Source organism: Podarcis raffonei, chromosome 13 (genome assembly GCF_027172205.1).
Source record: "Podarcis raffonei isolate rPodRaf1 chromosome 13, rPodRaf1.pri, whole genome shotgun sequence".
In the NCBI taxonomy this organism is placed as follows: domain Eukaryota; kingdom Metazoa; phylum Chordata; class Lepidosauria; order Squamata; family Lacertidae; genus Podarcis; species Podarcis raffonei.
The window spans coordinates 2,005,441-2,019,591 of record NC_070614.1 but is presented as its reverse complement, the minus strand read 5'-3'; the positions used below and the strand labels follow the sequence as shown (position 1 = coordinate 2,019,591).

The following is a 14,151-nucleotide window of genomic DNA, read 5'->3' as shown; positions in this document are numbered from 1 at the left end:
ATGGAGCAGCGAAAGAAGCATCCACATTTTAATACGTTTTTGGCCAGTTTTCAAAATGAAAAAAGATTCCCAAGGCAACTACTGTAAAAACGTCCATGTTAAAACAATAATGGCCCTGTCAGATCTAGAATCGAGTGCGTTTGGCAATTAACCCAGAACGTGATTCAGTTGGTATGAATCTATGCAATATCCTGATTTCAGAGCAGCAAAGCTACTCCCGAAAACAATATAATTTTTTCCTCCCCTTCTCTCAACAGTGCAGATCAAGCCCTAGATAGATTTGCTATGAAGAAATTCTTTGATGATAAAGTTTCTGCTTTAATGCAACCATCCCAGAAAAGGTATTTTAATTTATCTTCTCATATACTTCTGTTTAGGCAAGTACCATACTTCCCTCCCTTCACCATAGTCGGAGGGCGGTTTCCTCCATTTGCCCCATCTTTCACCATCCATTTCACCATCCTTCATAACTGTCAACTGTCCCTTATTTGGCGGGAAAGTTCCTTATCCCAGCGCCGTGTCCCGCTATTGTCCCTTATTGATGATGACCCATAAATTTCCCGGGTTTCAAAGGAAGCAGCTACTCTCCCTCCCTCCCTGCCAGCCGGGGAGGAGGGAGGCTCCAACTGGGATGCTTGGCTGCATTGCTCACCCAATAAGGAGTCTAAAGACGGCTGGGGGGTGGAGCTTGCATGCTTTGTGCCGATCAAATCGGCCGCGTTGCCTGGGGACTCGCCTTTGCTCAGCGCTTCCCAGCGGAGAGGTGACGGTGGTTTTCCTTGCTGCGTCCCCTTTGCTGGGTTGCTGCGCTGTGGGAACTACCGCTTGAGGCTTCGTTTGGCTGCTGGCTGGGCTTTCTGCCTTTGGCTCGGAGGGGCTCAGAAGTTGAACGTACCTGTGCTTGGAAAATCCCTTATTTTGGCTGCTGATCCCTTATTTTCGAGGCTGCTGGCCCCTTATTTTCAAATCTGTAAGTTGACAGCTATGCCATCCTTCCCTTCTTGAGGTTGTGTATCTTTTGCTGGGCTCATTATAAAAGGTGTGGTTAACCATGTTTTGGCCCAAGTCCACACTGAGGGTTAGGCTGCCCTCCAACGGCCCTGTGTGCATATGCACGCACACACACACTTGCCACACACACACAACATGAATACAGACAGGCTTCAGCATTTTGTTTTCCCATCATGGCAACTTTGGGCTTAGGAAGAACCTCCCCCCCCAGTCCAATTCTGCCACAGGGTGGGAAAACCGTACAATGAAGGTGCCTGCTTGATCTCAATGGGTAGTTCCAAAGTGCAGGTCCTGCCACACTAAGCGTAGAATCATAGACTCACAGAGCAGGAAGGGACCCCAAGGGTCATCTAGTTCAACCCCCTGTAATCCAGGAATCTCAGCTAAGCCCTGCTTTTCAGCCATTTTAGTTCTTCAGAGTTGCTCACTATACTAAAGTCAGATTTACAGGTGGCTGAAATTGCCTTCGTAGTAACAGATCTTGATTACCAGATCCTGTTGATCATACCAAACAATAAATGTAGCATGAGAACCCCAGTTTGCATGTAAGAAACACAGATAACATATTCATAGAAGTGGCTACAATGCAAACATGCCTTGACGTTATATGACTGGAATATTCATTCAGTTTAGGATTAAATTAGTGGGCCTTGTAATACCAGAATGGGAAGAGGAATTAGGGCACAACAATTGGCCCAAAGGAACAGAAGCAATCAGCCTGGCAGCTTGGGTTGGTAACCCTAGTTACCCATCCATTCCCTTCACCAGAAAGCAGATGAGTATTGGAGAACTTGTTTGGAGAGGGAGGGTCTTGCTAGCCATTGAGAGGACAATGTTTGGTAGAAAGCCAGGCCAGGCAGTACATCTGTTTGTCTCTCACTGCATAAAAGCTTTCCCAGTGAGCTGCTGCACTTTTCTCTGGAGACCTACACAGCTGCTGCTGAAGTGGAAAAAGAACAACACATCCCCTCTGAGGCTTTAATAAATATTTAGCCTTGAGAGATCCTTTCCCATTCTGCTCCAGGTCAGCAAATAAATGCAGCATTATTGGTTGGGTGTGCTTGCAAACATTGCTTTGAAAGGCACAGATGAGCAGTGCCGTGGGATCGAAAGGAGCAAGATGTTTCCATTGGCCCCTTTGAGAGGATGTGCAATATAAACTGTTCTGATTTTCTCACAGCCTTTCTCTTCTGCAAACAAGCATCCATGAAAAGCAGAAGCCCACAGAGCAGCATTTGCATAAGGTGCTTCATGGCAGTAATTGCAGCCGTGGAGGATGGTCAGGGTGGAAGGTGTCAAATGGTGTCTTCAGTGTACGACACCCCACCCCCCACTTGCAATATTATCATTTTTGAAAGGCTTGGGGAGAAATCCAGTTTTATGGCAGATGCAACTTCCTGTCCATTGGCATACCGGCAATGCCTTGTGCTGTACAGCTCTTCCAACTGTGTCGGGAATTGGGATTGTACTGGAGCATCCTTCCCCTTTTTGCCATTTGCATATTAAGTCATTACTAATATCTATGAGACAAGTTAGTAATGACTTAATTTAATTGCCATCGGTGTAAGCAGGCCTGTGCAGAGCTTGTCTGAGGCCTGAGGCTTGAGTCTTGTTAGAATAAAGTTATATACTGTACTCAGAGAAGAAAGCAGCCTGTCCCTGGTGGGAACTGGATTTAAGTGATTACTAAGTGCACCTAGGGACACGGGTGGTGCTGCGGGTTAAACCACAGAGCCTAGGACTTGCCGATCAGAAGGTCGGCAGTTCGAATCCCCACGATGGGGTGAGCTCCAGTTGCTCGGTCCCTGCTCCTGCCAACCTAGCAGTTCGAAAGCACATCAAAGTCAAGTAGATCAATAGGTACCACTCCGGCAGGAAGGTAAACAGCATTTCCGTGCGCTGCTCTGGTTCGCCAGAAGTGGCTTAATCATGCTGGCCACATGACCCAGAAGCTGCACGCCGGCTCCCTCAGCCAGTAAAGCGAGATGAGTGCTGCAACCCCAGAGTCGGCCACGACTGGACCTAATGGTCAGGGGTCCCTTTACCTTTAAGTGCACCTAATGAATCTGGATGCAATGAATTGTGTCTAGGCCACTAATGGAATTTTCCCCATTTGCTCAAAATAATTTAGAAGAACGGCATTTCCGTGTGCTCTGCCACTTGTCACGGTGTTTCGTGCACCAGAAGCAGTTTAGTCATGACCCGGAAAAGCTGAATAATGGGGAGGAAGGATGGGATGCAAATGCTAACAAATCTTAATAGTAACTGCTATCTATCACCTTAGTAATTCCAAAGCAGTTTGAAGGACTGCACTGCCTACTGTTGCACGGGAGTGTAAGCAGACTGTGCCTTAAAAAACACGGCCAACTCTAGGAAGAGTTTCTTCATGTGTTGTGTTTGCTTTAATTTATCTACTATGACCATTTCCCCTTTCAGGTATGCACAATTCTTAAGTGGCTTCTCTCTGGATCTGTAAAAATGAACACAGCATCTCTCTTCCTGCATTACGTTATCCTACATAGAATTCCGAATTTTGATGCTGGGGGGGGGGAGGGTGAGTTTATTCTGCTTGCAGTTGTCCTTGCTCCTAGCTGTATTAGCATGGGTCCTGATTTCATGCTAATACAAGCTCTGCAGAGGCAGGTTTAGGACGGTGCAACCGGTGCAGCCCGTACCGGGTGCCATGTTTCAGAGGGCACCACAACAATGCTGTCAAATGGAGTGGGGGAGCCGGGGTGTGCGCCGAATTTTAGCACAGGACACTGCAAAATGTGGGGGCCATACCTTTCTCTCACCAGTGGGGGCCATAATCCTTAGAGGAACAGGTGGTAAATAAATGTAATAAATTCATTTACTTGCTTGCCCGACCTGCTCCACCCCTCATCAGCTGTCACACCATCTGTATTGTTTTGGCCTTGGGCACCACTTCCTCTTCCCCGAATGTAAGGAAAGCTCACCTGTGGCCTCCCAGATGTTGCTGAACCCCAACTCCCCTTAGCCCCAGCCAGCGCGGCCAGCAGTCCGGAACACAAACAAGCTGTAGGAAGGCATCCTCCAGGTCTTCAGTCTGGCTTGGTGATCTATAGCAGACACCCTATTGTATCCTACTGGATGGGAGTAGATTGGAGGAATTCTGGGTAGTTTGTGGCATCTGTTCCCCAACTGGTGGCCAGAAGGCAGAATCTCTCTAAAGTGAGAGCACTTCCTGGAGATGGAAGACCAGACCAGCTTCTTCTTGCCCACCTCAGGACTCCTGCCACAAGGTAAATAAAACTGAAACGATATCAGTTCCCTAGAACTGTGGGATAATTGCTGTTGCGTCAACAAGACGAAAGCAAAAGACCTCCCTGAGTGGTCTTGCCAACTTCTAATCACATGCAGCTAAGCAGGAACAAGTGGCCTAAACTAAGCTCTTGCCTGGGTAGGTAGCCTGGATGTGCGTTCTAACATAACAGTGTAATCCATGATGCTATGGGAACACCAATTTTTAAAAAGCCCTTTTTTCTCAGTTTGTCGGCTTTTTGTGAAGGTGTACCAGGCCATGCAGCCAGTTTATACATCAGGAATATAGTAAGTAGTAAGCAGCACTTCAGTCCCTTATCTGCTCCTGGCTAATCTAAAGTTCTTAATGGAGCTCATGTGCGATAACAACCCATCACTGAACTGTTTCAAAGTGAATGTTGTGGGTTATTTGTTTGTATGCCTTTCTCTCCCCCCCCCCCCTTTAAAATACTTTTTATTTTCTTGTTATAAAATTGTACACACAAATAATAAAACATGAGTGACTGACAAAAAATGGGTCATTAGGTGGGTAAAATAATAAACATATTATTTTATAATAATGAGGTGATTACAGTAAACCAATAAAACAAGTTTTTCCATCAACTTGGAAAACACAAAGCAAAGCAAGTCAGCTAATGAGTTGTGCCTGCTTATCTACGCCATATTGCAATATTCTGACAGGATTGAGCCAGCAAGAAATCACAGTGGGCAAGCTGGAGTTTTTATTAGCAAAAATAGGATCTGCCAAGGGTGTCTGGCCTAATGAGCATCACAACTCATCTCTGGAAGGTCTTGCACACATGAAGCAGTTGCTGAAAGTCCCCTCCTCTCCACCCCCCCCCCAGCAATCTGAGACTGCACCTGCGGGAAGGTAACGTCTCCTTGGCCCTCTTCATTCCTCTCCTGGTTCTGGGAGACCTGGTGGGGAGGGGAGTTTGCCGCAACAGGAGGGAGAGACGCCTGTGCCTCTTCACCAGCCGGACTCATCTCTGATTCTTGGCCTCCCTCTTCTCCTGCTTCAACTTCTGCCTCTGGGTCTGAACTGCTCTCTGCCCCACACTCTGCCCGCTCACTAAGTCCCGTTTCCTCTTCAGCTTCCAACACCTCCCAATCTGCTCCCTCTTCTCCCTCTGACCTCTCATTGTCGTCCCACACCAACTCCCGGAGCCTTCTTCCCCAGGAGGTTCCCTTAGGGGTTCCCCAGATGGGGTCTCCCAACACTCCTCTGCATCCAACCAGCCTGTGACATATACTCTGTACATATTACTCATCTCTGTTGTTTCATTAGTATATTTAATAAAATCATACCATAGTGTAAAAATTACCTTGCTTTTTCTCTCCCCTTGCTACCTTCAATTTTTGTGACAGCTTTTTCATTATGGCTGTTTGCCAGATGACATTATACTAGCGTTCAATATTCATTAATTGCAAGGTTTTCCAGGTTCTGGATATTATCATTTTAGCTGCTGCTAATAAATGTGTTATTGATTCCTTACTTCTTAATTGGTCCATATCTGAAGTATATAAATTATGCTGGGGTTGTTGGGATTGTCTGAGCTGTAATCCGAGATATCTCTTTCCAAAATAGTTGTATTTGTGGACACACATTTGGTATGTACCTATCATTAGACATCCTTTCCAACATAACAGAGAGCTATTGGGCTTTATATAAGATAGGCACCTCGGTGCTAAATATGAATGAAATTAATCTCTTAGTCGTTATACTATCTCTTATTACTATCATTTCATATTCTGTTCGTTTCCTTGTAGCCTCATTTTTAATTTTTGTAAATGTAAGAAATGATCTCGACTGATATCCTAACAGCCATGAAAATTGATTATTTTCTAAATGGACTTGCATCTCTGCTGCTGTAAGAGGTTATCCTTTCCTATAATAATCTTTCAGATAGCTCCAGGAATGGCAGCTGGTCTCACAGCTCAGAAGATGTTATGCTTTAAAATTTTAGTTAGTTTCTTTTTTTAATCTGGGCTTGCTGCACTCTGACTCCCCCGCATTCCATGGTGCAATGCCAAGAGCTGTAACTTACGGAGTTTACTTTTTAATTGTGTTTTTATCTTTCTTGCTGTTGGCTTTAAATTACTGCCCCGGAGCTGCCATGCACAAGCAGAAATGAATCAGCACCTGCGAGACAAGGTTGGCTTGTTGCTGCTTAAGTTTGGTGAAAGACAAAAGCAGGAAGGATTTTAGATGGGAAGTTGTAATCACTCGCTTCATCCATAGGGCTCACAAAAGGGGCAGTTGTGCCTCTGTTGCATTGAACAATTCTAGCTAGCCAGAACATCAGGGGGTGTCGTTCAACTCCTGTACCCTCCTCTCCACCCCGCGGTTGGCATCCAGCCCCTGGATTTTCTACCTCCATGATGGCACTTACCCATGGTCAAGCCCGTAGGGGCCCCCTCCCTCCTCCAAAAGCCCCAGGACGTTCCCCACAGTAGAAGTCTACACTGGACTTTTTTGGGAAAGGAAAGGAAATACCATTTGGGAATGACCTTGCAAGCCTAGAGAGTCCTGTTGCTATAAACCAGGGATAGGCACCCTAAGGCCTGTGGGTCGGATGCAGCCCAATCGCCTTCTCAATCTGGCCTGTGGACGCTCCGGGAATCAACGTGTTTTTACATGAGTAGAATGTGCCCTTTTATTTAAAATGCATCTCTGGGTTATTTGTGGGGCATAGGAATTCTTTCATTCCCCCCCCCCTTCAAAATATTGTCCAGCCCCCCACATGGTCTGAGGGACGGTGGACTGACCCACGGCTGAAAAAGGTTGCTGACCCCTTCTATAAACCAACCACTGCTAGATTGCTATCTGGGTTCTCCTGCTAATTTTGAATCTGGTTTTGCCACAGCTGACGAGGTGTTTAATTGGTGTATTGATCTGGACCTTGGTGGTGAGGTCTTTGCTGACAGTGGACAGTACCAGCTCCCGCAGGACAGAATTACACTGATCGTAGGAAAAGACGCCCCAAGGCCAGCATGGACTACTGGAATCATGTGTAAGGCCACCTGTGCTAGTACCTGGAAAGATTCATTTCACCCCCTGGCGCTGTCCACCTCTGCCCCTGGGCTAATGGGGTGGATGAGCTTGGAATGCGGGACTGTTGCAGGGCTGTCCACCCACATGCACTTGCCAGACTTTGATGCCTTGAAAGAACAACATCCCTGGGAGATGGACAACTCTTTTTTCCAAGATAGACAGCAGCTGCCAGCAAGATGATTGGACACCACTTCCATGCTCCCATGCTGATGTGGTAGCTACTATTGAGGCCCTTAATCTTAAGGGAGCTAACTCAAAACCTCATGCTTCTGCCCAGGGCTCGAGGTCTAAGGAGATCCTACGTAACTGGCCAGTTCTGCATTCCCATGGACTGGAGGCTGAACTGTTAGCGGACATTCGGGACATTTTAGGGCCATCTATGAAACTAGACAATGACCTCTGCTGCAGCTGGGTGGACATGTATGAGCAGAGGGGCAGCATTGAACTGGTTTTCCATGACTTAGTGTTGCAGAATAACTTCTGGTATCTGCTACATTTGTCTGCAAATAGAGAGCTCCTTGTTGAGTTAATACAGACCTGTAATGCTGAGTGCAGACACATAATGGAAGTTGGGCTGCAAGGAGAGGAAATGTGAGGCAGAGCGGTAGAGGCAGGGAGAGACCAGCATTTGTCACCTCCCCCAGTAACATCCAGATCTGCTCTAAGAAGCTCCCAGGCGGCAGGCAGTTCTTGGCTCTTCTTACAAGAGCCCCATGAGTCTTTGAACACGGACAAAAGACATGTAAGGAACTGTCTCTGTTGAAATGAAGTGGGAATTACTGATCCAATTTCCTTATTGGATCAGTTATTCCCCCAAGAACAAACCCAGGTTGGTTTGGGTGTATATAACTGCAAGTAAACATTTTTAATCTAATGACCAGAATGACTGTAAATATTTTATAATCTAGATTTAACAAAGAGATTGGTTGGTATGACTCAACATTGGTGGGATCCTTGGGAAGAACCATGATGCTTGAATGCTTTGAAGTTGCGGGAAGTGGGTTATGGGCTAAAATAGTGTTGTGCTGCATCCCACCCCAGTCTCTGAGCAGTGAGGGGCTGCAGCAGGCACTTTGCCAGGGTTCGTGTTTCCTCTGCAATGAGGTTATTTGCACATATATACAACCTGCGCCTACGATGGAGGAGTTCACAGCATTAACGCCTCAGGATGGTATTGCTTCTCCCAGAGCCACAGCCTTGGATTCCAAGAGAATTCAGGCATCGCTCTGTCTCCCAGCTGCCCAGCCTGCAGCTTCTAGCTTGCACACCCCACTCAAGTTTTTTGTCTTTCAAACTACCAGACACGGGAGGGAAGGGCCCCCACTCATTTGTCCTCTGGCACAGAGCCACTTCCTTCGTTACCTTAACAACCCAGGCTTAGGCCGTTACCTCATCAGGAAGCTCGTCTGGCTATTCCTGGAATTGAATCTGTGTGAGATGCAGGAAGGAGGCTCGGGCCTACAGCCCCCCCCCCAACACACTGTATAGCCTGGACATTTGTGGAAGTGTGTGTTCCTTAAATGTTTTGTAAAAGGGTGTTTCAAAACCATCACGACGGGTTATAAATAATAAAATAATAAAATAATAAAATTATTATTATTATTATTATTTATTAGGGCCACATGATTTTCCCACCTTCAAGTTTTAAATTACTTCCTTTATCTTCTCCTCTGATACCTCCTTTTCCATACATTTACTGTCCTCTTCCTTTAGTATAGGTATTGCTTTGGTATCTAGTAGTTTATTCTAGAGGGGGAGTGAGGAGGAGTACAGAGAAGAAAAACTTATTAAATTCTGATTTTGTGTTATAAAACCTTTCTTCTGTTTTCATTTTTATACCTGTAATTACAGCTTTGTTTCTCATTTTTTGCAACCAGCAGCTAATAGTTTGGATCCCTTACCCCAATATTCTTAATACTTTTGTTTTTAATGTAGAATTTGTACCATTGTTTTATCAATTTCTATTGCTTCTAGTTCTTTTCACATAATATGTTGTTGTTGTTTAGTTGTTTAGTCGTGTCCGACTCTTTGTGACCCCATGGACCAGAGCACGCCAGGCACTCCTGTCTTCCACTGCCTCCCGCAGTTTGGTCAAACTCATGCTGGTAGCTTCGAGAACACTGTCCCACCATCTCGTCCTCTGTCGTCCCCTTCTCCTTGTGCCCTCCATCTTTCCCAACATCAGGGTCTTTTCCAGGGAGTCTTCTCTTCTCGTGTGGTGGCCAAAGTATTGGAGCCTCAGCTTCACGATCTGTCCTTCCAGTGAGCACTCAGGGCTGATTTCCTTCAGAATGGATAGGTTTGATCTTCTTGCAGTCCATGGGACTCACAAGAGTCTCCTTCAGCACCATAATTCAAAAGCATCAATTCTTTGGCGATCAGCCTTCTTTATGGTCCAGCTCTCACTTCCATACATCACTACTGGGAAAACCATGGCTTTAACTATATGGACCTTTGTTGGCAAGGTGATGTCTCTGCTTTTTAAGATGTTGTCTAGGTTTGTCATTGCTTTCCTCCCAAGAAACAGGTGTCTTTTAATTTCATGACCGCTGTCACCATCTGCAGTGATCATGGAGCCCAAGAAAGTAAAATCTCTCACTGCCTCCATTTCTTCCCCTTCTATTTGCCAGGAGGTAATGGGACCAGTGGACATGATCTTCGTTTTTTTGATGTTGAGCTTCAGACCATATTTTGCGCTCTCCTCTTTCACCCTCATTAAAAGGTTATTTAATTCCTCCTCACTTTCTGCCATCAAGTTTGTGTCAGGTGGTTGATATTTCTTCCGGCAATCTTAATTCTGGTTTGGGATTCGTTCAATCTAGCCTTTTGCATGATGAATTCTGCATATAAGTTAAATAAACAGGCAGACAACATACAGCCTTGTCGTACTCCTTTCCCAATTTTGAACCAACCAGTTGTTCCATATCCAGTTCTAACTGTAGCTTCTTGTCCCATATAGAGATTTCTCAGGAGACAGATGAGATGATCAGGTACTCCCATTTCTTTAAGAACTTGCCATAGTTTGCTGTGGTCGACACAGTCAAATGCTTTTCATAGTCAATGAAGCAGAAGTAGATGTCTTTCTGGAACTCTCTAGCTTTCTCCATAATCCAGCGCATGTTTGCAATTTGGTCTCTGGTTCCTCTGCCCCTTCGAAATCCAGCTTGCACTTCTGGGAGTTCTCGGTCCACATACTGCTTGAGCCTGCCTTGTAGAATTTTAAGCATAACCTTGCTAGCGTGTGAAATGAGCGTAGTTGTGCAGTAGTTGGAGCATTCTTTGGCACTGCCCTTCTTTGGGACTGGGATGTAGAATGATCTTCTCCAATCCTCTGGCCACTGCTGAGTTTTCCAAACTTGTTGGCATATTGAGTGTAGCACCTTAACAGCATCATCTTTTAAAATTTTAAATAGTTCAGCTGGAATATCATCACATTAACAGTGCTTTCTAAGGCCCATTTGACTTCACTCTCCAGGATGTCTGGCTCAAGGTCAGCAACCACACTACCTGGGGTGTATGAGACATCCATATCTTTCTGGTATAATTCCTCTGTGTATTCTTGCCACTCTTCTTGCTTCTGTTAGGTCCTTTCCACTTTTGTCCTTTATTATGGTAATCTTTGTACGAAATGTTCCTTTCATATCTCCAATTTTCTTGAACAGATTTTTGTTTTTTCCCATTCTGTTGTTTTCCTCTATTTCTTTGCATTGCTCATTTAAGAAGGCCTTCTTGTCTCTCCTTGCTATTTTTTGGAAATCTGCATTAAATTTCCTGTATCTTTCACTATCTCCCTTGCATTTTGCTTGCCTTCTCTCCCCTGCTATTTGTAAGGCCTCGTTGGACAGCCACTTTGCTTTCTTGCATTTCCTTTTCATTGGGATGGTTTTAGTTCCTGCCTCCTGTATAATGTTACGAGCCTCCATCCATAGTTCTTCAGGCACTCTGTCCACCAAATCTAAATCCTTAAATCTGTTCCTCACTTCCACTGTGCATTCATAAGGGATTTGGTTTAGATTGTATCTTACCGGCCCAGAGGTTTTTCCTACTTTCTTCAGTTTAAGCTTGAATTTTGCTATAAGAAGCTGATGATCTGAGCCACAGTCAGCTCCAGGTCTTATTTTTGCTGACTGTATAGAGCTTCTCCATCTTTGGCTGCAGAGAATATAATCAATCTGATTTCGATGCTGCCCATCTGGTGATGTCCATGTGTAGAGTCGTCTCTTGTGTTGTTGGAAAAGCGTGTTTGTGATGACCAGCTTGTTCTCTTGACAGAACTCTATTAGCCTTTGCCCTGCTTCGTTTTGATCTCCAAGGCCAAACTTGCCAGTTGTTCCTTTTATCTCTTGCCTCCCTACTTTAGCATTCCAATCCCCTATAATGAGAAGAACATCCTTCATAATAGGTAGTGGTTTGTAAACTTGTTTTGAACTTGTTGCCCCATGTCTTGGCTCCAGGGAAGAGACTTCCTGTTGGAACTGTGTATTTTGTGCCTTGTAGATTTTATTCACTCTTGATTTTTCTTGCATACATAGACCTTTAAACACTGTCTTCATTGTTTCCCACAGCAATTCTGAAACTGTTCCTTCTGTATTATTTTTCTTTTTTAAAAAATCTAATGATGTCAAGGGCAGGATCAAAATACCAAATATGGGTCACAATTTCTGACAGAGTTAATAGGAACTGTGCACTCACTGGAACATGGTCTGTTATTTTGATTTTGCCAATATGAGCTGTCTGCACTTCCTTTAAAAGTCTATTTTAGATTGTGAGCTAAAAAAAGGGTGGCAAATGTGTGGATTGTGTCCCCTGGATTACTCTCACTCCATACATCCCTTAGACCCCATTCCTACAATGTTCTCATCAATTTTAGTCGTTTCTTGCCCTTCCCCCCTTTTTTAACTTCAGTATTGTTTTACATTGCTTTTTCCTTACGGAATCAGAAAAACATGAGAAAAGCCTCTTGCATTCTAATTTTAATCTCCCCCAGTTATTGACTTGTAAGAAGAAAAGTTGTTGAGGCACGACATAAAAAATCCCACTTCCCGTATGAGTTACTCAGAGTTTAAAGACAGCCTGCCCTCTCTCTGAGTCTCTCCCAAACCTCAGAAAAGCAAGCTGGTCGCTTACAACTCCAGTCCTAAATGCCCAGTAGCCTGAATGCCAAGTGTCTGGGCACATGGAGATCCTAAAATCCTGTGGCTAACAATTGCACACACTTCAGCTGTCAAATTAAGAAACTCTATTAGGAATAAAGGGTGGGGAGGAAGCTGGCAGAAGGTCAAAACAGATTGCTAAATAAATCTGAGCTCTGTGGCTCTAAAAGGACATTACTATTATTATTATTATTATTATTATTATTATTATTATTACTATTACTACTACTACTACTACTACTATTACTACTATCATACAGGCAGTGATCACTTTAGGCATGTCCAACTGATGCAATAACTGATGCATGTGGCCTTTTGGACCTGGAAGATGGCAGAATGGGGGCGGACCAGGGGTGGGGGGAATTCGACACGTGGGTTCCAGGAACAGAACCGCTATGCAGAATGATTGCCGCCTGTAATTAAAAAACAATAAAATATTAATAGAAATAAAATTATATCTCTACCTCTATCTGTATTGATCTATCTAAGACCTATTAAAACATACAGATAATTCCAATGGAAAGGGCACAGCACCAGTCTTTTCCTTAAAGGCAGTCAGATTCCCAAAGCTTTTTGGAACAAGAAGGTCTTCACTTGCTGACGGAAGGACAACAAGGAGGCAGCCATTCTAGCTTCTCCAGGGAGAGAGTTCCAAAGTTTGGGAGCAGCCACCAAGACGGCCCCAAGAATCCTAGCTGTACCAGTTCTGGTTTACTCATAAGCAGCAAGGATGGTCAACTTCACAGAAAGTCCAGTTTGGAAGCCTGATTCTGAGAAGGAACCTGGATTCCTGGTGCTGCAAGAAGCGGATCAGCTTTTTTAAGTCTTCCGCTTAACATGGGAGGAGTGACCCCCCAGACTCTTTCTGACCATTAAGATTATGAGTTGGTCACATATCTCATGTCTCAAGTATCCTCTTTGCATTTGAAAAGGACTTGCAGGGGGTACCTGACAGACTGACTTGGAGAAAAGGTGGGCAGCTCAGTGCTTTTCTTCACATGGTGGAGTTCTCCAGTCTGTTCAGGTCGTCTTGAGTCCTGATTCTATCTTCTGCAGTATTAGCTACCCCTCCCAGTTTGGTGTCATCTGCAAATTTGATGCTTCTTTGGGTTCGCTCAGTCACATCCACCTACCACTGGCATTGCACAGCCCACATTTTACCAGCTTCTCCACAAGAATATCATGGGGGACTTTTTTGAAAGCTTTATTGAAATCAAGCAATGTTATATCCACAGCATCCCCCTGATCCACTAATCTTGTAACTCTCTCTATATTTTAAAAATAAGTAAGATTACTCTGGCATGACTTGTTTTTGAGAAATCCAAGCTGTCTCTTAGTAACCACAAAATCCTTTTCTGACTGCTCACAGACCAACTGTTTAATGCAGCTCATCAGGTCCTGGAGATCTGAATTCATTTCAAGTAGCTAGGTGTTCCCTGACCACCTCTTTTCCTAGCTTGGGCTGCAGCTCCCTCTTTGCATTGTTTATTCTGTTACCACCAAGTTTGGCATTGCTTTCCTTTTGGGTGAAGACAAAGTGGTGTTGAGCAGTTCTGCTTTCTCTCTGTTACCCAATAGGATTTCTCCATCTTTTCCATGCAAAGGACCTACCATTTGCTGTTCTTCCTCTTCCTTCAAACAGAAATGAAT

The 14,151-nt window shown here is 44.6% G+C and overlaps 1 protein-coding gene across 2 annotated transcripts in view; it reads left to right on the top strand.

Annotated features, from left to right (window-relative positions):
- Positions 1-240: 240 nt before the first annotated feature.
- Positions 241-14,151, top strand: part of TNS3 (tensin 3) — a 70,100-nt gene continuing 56,189 nt past the window's right edge. The window contains exon 1 of one of the 2 annotated variants that reach the window (XM_053361061.1): positions 241-341. In XM_053361061.1, the coding sequence (XP_053217036.1) occupies positions 286-341 (56 nt within the window). In that variant the 5' untranslated portion in view covers positions 241-285. The remainder of the gene's footprint in view (positions 342-14,151) is intronic. The other variant, XM_053361062.1, reaches the window with a different exon arrangement.